This window comes from Neopelma chrysocephalum, unplaced genomic scaffold (assembly GCF_003984885.1).
Source record: "Neopelma chrysocephalum unplaced genomic scaffold, ASM398488v2 Primary Assembly neopelma1_84, whole genome shotgun sequence".
NCBI lineage: Eukaryota > Metazoa > Chordata > Aves > Passeriformes > Pipridae > Neopelma > Neopelma chrysocephalum.
In genome coordinates this window covers 7,682,023-7,690,166 of record NW_020897746.1, presented here as the reverse complement: position 1 = coordinate 7,690,166, position 8,144 = coordinate 7,682,023, and the positions used below count along the sequence as shown (strand labels likewise).

The following is an 8,144-nucleotide window of genomic DNA, read 5'->3' as shown; positions in this document are numbered from 1 at the left end:
TCCGTGTCTTACAGCGTACAAAATCCAATTGTTAATTAGTATTTAAAGCAAAAAAAAACACAAACAAGAAGCATGGGAAATAAATGCTTGAGCCACAGGTGTCTTGAGGCAAACTGTCCATGAGCAGACAGCCTTCTTGTGAGTGCAAGAAATTTTGAGTGTAAACCTTGCAGTTTGTCTCACTTCCTACCAGCAGAAACAGGAAAGGTTTAGACCACTAAATGGGGAGATTTGGTCCACATTTTTTTTCCTTTCTGTGGAGTCATAATATTAAAGCATCATACACTTTTCTAGCCAGTCAATGTCATGTCTAGAAATAGGAGGACTGGGTTCAGCCCAGGAGAAAATACACTCCCTGGAAAATGCAGGACAAAGGTTTTGTGGCAAGATGGATGAGTAAGAGAGAGAGATCCAGAAGTTACAAGCCCAAGTACCCTCTTGAGAGCAGAGCTTCAGCTGATACAGAGTGGGCACAGGCTGAATGAACTGTCTGCTGGCTGAGGAAACTCTGGTGTGTTGTGGGCTCTGAGCCACAGCACTGCCCAGCTCTGGGCAAGAGTCCTTGGAGGGGCACTTGAGCTCAACGTGGAGAAAGGGTTCCCAGTAATTGAAGCAAAGGTCTGAGTCCTAATTTTAATTTAATTCCTGACTGTGAGCCTTTACTCAGCTCTGCTCAGAGTCACTCGTGCCTCTCTGGAGTGGGGATGACAGTGCTGGATTTTGCATTTTGCAGGATTCTTCTGAATTGCTGTAGTTGCTTGTGAAATGTGTGAGTGATCTTCCTAAGAGAACTGCAGAACTATTATGATTAGTGTTATGGCAGTACTTGAAAGGCAGCGCTATCTACTATTTATTTATCTCTAGGTGTTCATGGCTATTCTTTTAACGAGTTTCAGAATACGTAGGGACAGCAATTTTGAACAAAGAACACATATTTATAAACAGAAGTATTTAAACCCAGAACTATTAATTACTATTTTGACTACTGAAGTATGTGGAATAACTTGTCACTTCCTGCAAAAACATATGGCCTCAGTGCATTGTTATTTTTATTCTTTAATAGGCAGTTTTATGGCAGTTTTACTTTGAGGTGAGACAGATTAGGGGAGCCTGGATGAGGGGCTGGGCACTAGAAAACTGTGTAAATTATTTTGGCTCTGCATATGGGCATCACATTGTTTGTCTCCCTGGTGCAAAGCCTTCTGCTAATGAACAGAATCTAAAGCAACCAGCTGTGAGTGCCTTCAGTGACATCTCTGCTTGGCTCTGGAGGGTGAGTCGGGCCTTCCCCAGTCCCAGCTCCACACAATGTGTGTCCTTCTAACTGCAAATGGGCACTGACACTTCTGCTCCCCCCCCGTGCTCTCACCCACAGGAATTTTCAGTGTGGGTCTCATCCAAACCCTGTGGGAGTGAATGGAAGTCTTTCCATCCTCACTGGGCTTTGGATCAGGTAATGAATGAATATTTTTGGTGCAAAAAAGTTAACTTCCCGCTCCCAAAAAGAGAAGTTACAAATGTAAATCCCTTGTGAGAAAGATTTTGCCTTTCCTATCACTGCAAAGACTCTTCTTGGCTTCCACATACTGACCAAGCATAAAATAGTGAATAACATTTATTTTTGAATTTATGGATTGAGTTCACAGGGATTTTAATAGCACTGGGGTTATGGAAGTGCTATTTTAATAAGGACCACAGATCATGGGCCCAAATCCTTACCTTTACCTCAAGGACTTGTAAACTCAACTATTTAACTCAAATCTCTTTATTGGGGGCCTTAGAATGTATCCACCTGGAGGCTGGAAAACCGAAAGGTAGAAGGCTGCGCAAACACGGAGTGAGGGAATTTAACCAGCAGGAATGTGGCCTATAAAATTAAACTTCAAGAACTGTTTAAGAAAAATTAAAGCTTGTGCAACAGCTGGGGTTTCTCTCCACATTAGTTCGTTTCTTAGTGACTCCAGTGTTATGGTTCTCATTAATACAGATTTCATTTTTGAGATCATCTTCTGTAGTTCTCTTAAGTCTTATTGTGGTTGCAAAGGACAAAATCCTGACTCAGTGTGATCTGCCTTTAAACAGTCCAAGATGATAACTCACCACCTCCCACCCTCCTTATGATATGAGGATTTATTGGGGGCCCAAAGATAAAATCTTAGATTCAAACTGCACCCCAGATTTCCTTCATCTGAATTGCCAGAATATCCCAATTTCAGATGTGGTGATCAAATTACAGTGAATATTCAGGAACAAAAATAGGGGCATTTCTTTCCAAGGGATGTGTAAGAGTTATTCCAACATAATGAACTGTGCTCGTGTGGTGGCAGAAGACAGAGCAAACTTTGCTTCAATCTCATGCAGATCCTGCCTATTTTTCTTCCAGAACCTGGCCTCACTTTGCCTGCTCTTGACCTGAAAGGTTCACCTCCTAAGGTTTTAAAATAACTTGCTACATAAATAATTTGAAATCTAAGCTCCTGAAAAAACCCCATTGTGCTAATTATGTCAGGCTCTGACGGCAGTCAGAGATGGTGTTGACTGCATTTTGTAGATATTGAAAGAATTTTCACTTCTTTAAATGCCTAGAAACTCCGGGTTATTTGTGTTACTAGACCAGTTAGCACTCCAGTTATATCCAACCTAAATCCACTCGAGAAGGCTGAGAAGTAGAAAAATTTACAGGAAACAGCGGAAAACAGGTAAATAGAAGTTTAGGACACAGCCCTAACATGAGGACACCAAGTTTCTGCTAACTTGCAGGCAGAACCACTCATGCTTAAAATTTTGCATGCTCAGAGAAACATGGACATCAAGAGACCTGCTGTTACTGGATTTGCAGCCACAGATTGTTCTATTATGTGGTGATTGTTGCGACTCTACCTGCAAACCTGCAGATGCCAATAATAACAATGATGCTCGCACCCTGACAGATGATACCTCTGTGAGACCAGAAAGCTGGTGAGGAAGTCAAAAGATCAGGATTCTTCTGGGTGGTGTGAGTTGCTGTTTCAGGAGCTGGAATTTTACAAGCAGTTTTGAAAGTGTGGCCTTCTGTGCATAATGCTCATATCTCATGGGAAGCCATGCAGGATTCTGGGGCTAAAGGGTGCTGCTGAAGACTTCTGGGACAGCAGAACCCAGCTGCTCATCTGGACCCGTGGTCTGTTGCATAGCACTGTGCACATCTGTGTGTCCTACAGACCAGGGCTTGCCCTCCTCATCCCCCAGTGTCGTTTCATAAGGCTCCACATGTATCCTGTGGACGTTCTGCCTTGGTTCCTCATACTTGCCTTGCTCATCCTCTGGCAGGCTGGATGCATGAGGTACGAAAGTGCTCCGAGACCCATCGATGGGGCTCTTTAACTGCTCGCTGGAGGTAGGTTCTTGGGACAAATCTGGAGATCTCATGAGATGTTGAGTGTAGACCCCCTCGGACAGGGAGCCCGCCTGTGTCTCGCTGTGCACGCGCAGCCAGCGGTGCTGCCGGCTGAAGTAGTTGTAATGTTGGTGCTTCCCGAGCTTTTTTTTCCCTAAAAAGCCCAATGGCTGCTTGGAGCTGGAGGACTTGTCTGTGCTTTTTGATGTGAGCCCCGACAGGGTCAGATTGCTCATGGACTCTGTGCAACATTCAGCGTGAGGATCAAAGGCACCGCGCTCCATCAGGCCTTCCCGCAGAGTCAGGCAGGGCTTCATGTCGTGGGCTTGGAGGACGTCAGGAGCGCTGCCTCCCAGGCCACTGCCGGCCTGCTGGGAGATGTCCTGGGATGAGGAGTAAATCAGGTCCAGTTCCCTGGGGCTCAGAGCGTCGCTGGAGTCGTAGTCGCTGTCGGTGGGCAGGAACACTTCAGAGCAGCCTTCCTCGTCTGAGCAGGGCTGGGAGTCTGCAGGGAGAACGGGTTAACACTAAGGACAAGCATGGGAGAGAAGTTGTTGAGCTGTCGTTTATGGGTCTTTTTGTCTTAATTTAGAATCAAATCTACAATTCTGAAAATGTGTGTGTGTTGCCTCTGTGGAATTGCCATGGGCTGAGGTGACAGCAAAGGCAGGAGTCAGGGAGGATTTATCAGGGAGGATTTACAGGTGTGTTATAGTGGTGCTGTAGAATTAGGAAAGGCAGAAAGGATTAATTTATATTAAGTACAGGGAAAAAAATTGAATTTGAATTGGGACTAAGTGACTAAGTTCTGAAAGGATCTGTTTTCTTTTTTCTTGCTTTCACTAAATTTCATAGAGATGGAGATTTGGGAGAGTGAAAATTTCTAATCCAGGTTCTGTTTTTATTAAAAGATATCAGTTGAGTTTTCTGGATTTATGCCTCTATAACTGTGAGCAGGGTGTGACTGCATGTGTGCTGAGAGGCTCGAGGCACAACGTGGAGGCTGCTGAACAAAAACCACCCTTTTGTCCATCAGGTGCATGATGTGTATTCAAATTCAAAGCAGACACAAATAGTTCAAATGTGAATTTGTGGAGCAAATCTCACACTGGCACCGAAATCACTGCTGTCTTTTGGCTTCAGAAGAATCAATAATGTAATAAGTAGTGGCACGTGTGATAGAATGGATTGATGTTCCATTGCCCTGGATAGTTTATATGAGATCCAAGGAATAAAACAGAGATTTTATATTGACTGTTCCCTTGGAGCTGGTGTAAGTTGCCACACAGCCCAGCAATAATGAATCCAGCACATGCAGGACAAGATAATGCTCCAGTTTTCACGGTGCCAGAGCTGAGGATTATTCTGCATTCATGGTCTGTAATACAGGGGAAAAATAGCTCAGGGAGGGGTGGTGAGAATGAACACCACTGTGTAATGGAGCAGATCAAAGCAGCAGCCTCTTCAGGTTTCTTTTCTTTTAACCTAATGAAATCTAATCAGAATAGATTGATTCATTTTTCTTAACTGTATAAAACTGCCAAATTGAAAAAAACCCACCCAAATTGCAATTACCAAAATGGTCATGGCAGTTGTTTAATGCAGCTTCTGTTGCTTTTGTTTCTGCTGTTTCATTTACTTGTTGCTTAAAGCCAGCTCAGCAGAATGATGGTTTGTTTTTTTTCTCTAAACTCCTAATTCTGTTAGCAAAATGGGTGTTAGTGTTTCATTTGCTTCATCTTTATTTGCTGTGATCCCTTTCTTTCATCAGTTTAATTTTCTGGCTATGTAGAGAAGCAATAATTGTCAGTGAGGTGAGTACTTATTTGTGTAATTCTGTGTTTTAAAATGCTTGTCTAAACTACTGAGAACACTGAGGTGTGTGAAAACAGCTGTTAAATTGGACTATTGGCACTAAAATTTGCTCTATCAAAACAAAACAAGGGCATAAGAAACAATTGCTGCAAAGCAGAGGAACGGTCAAAGTCTGGAAAGAAAATGGCTGTAATATCAGAGAAACAGAAGGTGACAAATGGGAACTATGGAAAAATCTGAGATTCTGTCAAATTAATAGAAACTGTGGGGAAGAATAATAGATACATGAGTGATGAGAAAGGGTCAGTAGCTTTTGCTTAGCAACTCATGTCTCATCAGTGTAATAAAACTCTGAACATGTGCTCAGTTAATACACAGCCATCCTCAGAGCTCTGAAGAGCTTTTGACAAGGTTCTTTACCACAGGTTCTGCAGCAAGGAAGCTGTAATTAGGATGAAGAGAAAGCTCCTTCCATATAATAATAACAGATTTTTGGTGTAGGCAACAAATGAAGCAGTCAGCTTTCACCATGGCTGGATTTTGCTGGAATTCTGGACATCATGGAGAAGCCAGTGGTAGCACTTGTCACTTCCAGCCTGTTCATTAAATGATCTGGAACAGTGAGGTGACAAAGTTGGCAGATGATGAGCAGTAATTCTGAGGAGTTGAAAGCAAAAAATGATTGTAAAGCTTGTATGAGGATCTCAGGATATTGAGTGGCAAATGATTGGTGAAATGATTGTTAAAGTACCTTGGCAGGTACGGGAAAAAATTTACTCCGTTTATAAAAAGACGTGCAAGAACTGTTATAATTAAAAGTGAGTTCAAAGATTGCACTTGGTGAACACAGGAAAATTCTCTTACCACTCACAGCTTTTCTCCTCTGGATTCTGGCCTCAGGGGAAGGGGGAGGTGAAGGAAGACAGTCTAGGTGTGAAGAGGTGGAGCTCATTTTCTTTTGAGGGTGTTCTTCTGAAAGATCCACAAACTTCTTTATGGGCAGGCCAGCTGCTGGCTGCTTGTACCTTGCATACTGCAGTGCCTCTGTGATCCATCTCATTTCCCTCCAGATCTCATCGATTTGCTGTGGGGAAAAAAATGGTGAAAAAGTACAGTTGAGTATTAATTCTTTCTAAGTGTGTGCTTTCTTCAAGTGTCCAAGTAGGTGTGTGGTCACTGCCAACAGAGAGCAGCAGAATCCTCTGACAGGACTCTTCAGGTTGAGGTGGTCTGAAGTGATTTTGATTAAGTGCTTGTTCTCTTCCACCACTGCAGGGGCCACCAGACTCTCAATTTATGTACCTCAGGCCTAAAATTTGACATGGAAAGAAAGTGAAAATTGTCTTTTGATCAATTTGTAGCACACTTGAAATGTGCTTTCATTCTGTACCGGAGTGAAAGCGAGAGTTCACCATTGCAAACCCGGGATGTCAAAACCAGCTCAGTTTATATCTAGTTTTTAACAGATAAAGAACATACACAGGTGTGGAAGAATATACCTGCGTGGAGGGCTGAGGCACAGCTATGAGTCAAACTGCAGGTTTCTCCCTTATCATCATTTTGGTCTGCATACATTTTAAAAGTATAAATCTACACAAAACCAGTTCTAACACATGCCTGAGAGATAAAAAGACACAAATGCCTAAATCAATAGCAGGATGTAGCTTTAAGCATCTCTGCAGAGAGGAAAGATGCTGTTTAATGTGGATCTGAAGTCTTTTGATAATGGAACCCTTTTAACATCTTCAAGGCATTCAGGATCATTGATGACTGGGCAAATGTTGTTGCAACCATGAAATGACAGTAGCTGTGAGTATAATATCCTCCTGCTGCAGTGCCCTTCTAGAACATCTCTTGTACTTCTACAGAAAGTTCTGCATTTACAGTGAGCCTTCATATTAATATTGCAGTGTTTGCGGGAAACTGCTTTGCAGTTACACAAGGAACATTCTGCAAGAATGCAGAGAGCCCTGGGTGAGTAAATGGAGAGGCAAAAGTGAGGGGTACTTTGTGCAGTGAGAATTGTCAAATAGGGGAGTGACAGAGGAATCAGTGAGAAGGAGACTGAGACTGATGTTCTGAGTTCTCCAGCAATTACTCTTAGTGGGAGATACTTCACAAAATGCATATTCGAAGTGTGGAATTTATTCCCAAGGGATATTGTAGATGCCACATTAGCTGGGGTAGTTCTTGATGAGCCGTGTTGGAGAGAGGGTAGCTGGCTAGATGGATCTTTGTTTTGACCTAGTATGGCCATTTTTATGTAAAGGTGAAATCCCGACTCCAATGATGTCAGTGCAAGCCTTGCCACTGAGTTAATTTGAGCTAAGAATATACACTGATAAGAATAGCAAATGGTTCAGGGATTAATTCATAATCCTGCATCATTTCAAGACTTCAGTGCAGCTCCATGAAGAGAATGCCAGTTAGCAAACATCTCACCTATTTGACTGTAGAGATTTTATACTTCCTTTCTGTGATCCTCCCTCAGCCCCAAACAAGAATCATACTGCATGCAGTTTAATAAAATGCAAATCCTGTTGGTTTTCCCCTTGATGCCATTCTGCAGGTCATTTTAATGAACTGTGGTTCTTTTAAAATTTAGTAACATTAGAAGCATTACAGGATATAAATTACAGCTTAACTTCAGTTTTAGTCTCCGTGTCTGTAGATTTCTTTCCTTGCTGTGTAACATTCCGGTAAAGACTTCAAGCACCTTATCTGCTGGTTGGGTTTGGTTTTTCTTTTTTTAAAATAATTTTTACTTTTCAGTTGCCCTCTGACTCCTTTTCAGACCTGCATTTATATAGACTCCCTTGCTCTTTACAATGTTTGGTTTGTGTAGTGACTTCAACACTGTCTTAGATCTCGGATCACACAAATGCTCTTGCGGTTTCGTGGTCACCGCTGAAGATTGCGGTGTGTGGTGGGCTGAGAGATTTTTGCCAATAGG

The 8,144-nt window shown here is 42.5% G+C and overlaps 1 protein-coding gene across 5 annotated transcripts in view; it reads right to left on the bottom strand.

Moving 5' to 3' along the window:
- Positions 1 to 1,000: 1,000 nt before the first annotated feature.
- The window catches only part of ANKFN1 (ankyrin repeat and fibronectin type III domain containing 1), a 121,453-nt gene continuing 114,309 nt past the window's right edge, over positions 1,001 to 8,144 (bottom strand). For all 5 annotated transcript variants that reach the window (XM_027691588.1, XM_027691589.1, XM_027691590.1 and 2 more), the window contains 2 exons: positions 6,056 to 6,275; positions 1,001 to 3,881 (listed from right to left, as the gene is read on the bottom strand). In XM_027691588.1, the coding sequence (XP_027547389.1) occupies positions 3,100 to 3,881; positions 6,056 to 6,275 (1,002 nt within the window). In that variant the 3' untranslated portion in view covers positions 1,001 to 3,099. The remainder of the gene's footprint in view (positions 3,882 to 6,055; positions 6,276 to 8,144) is intronic.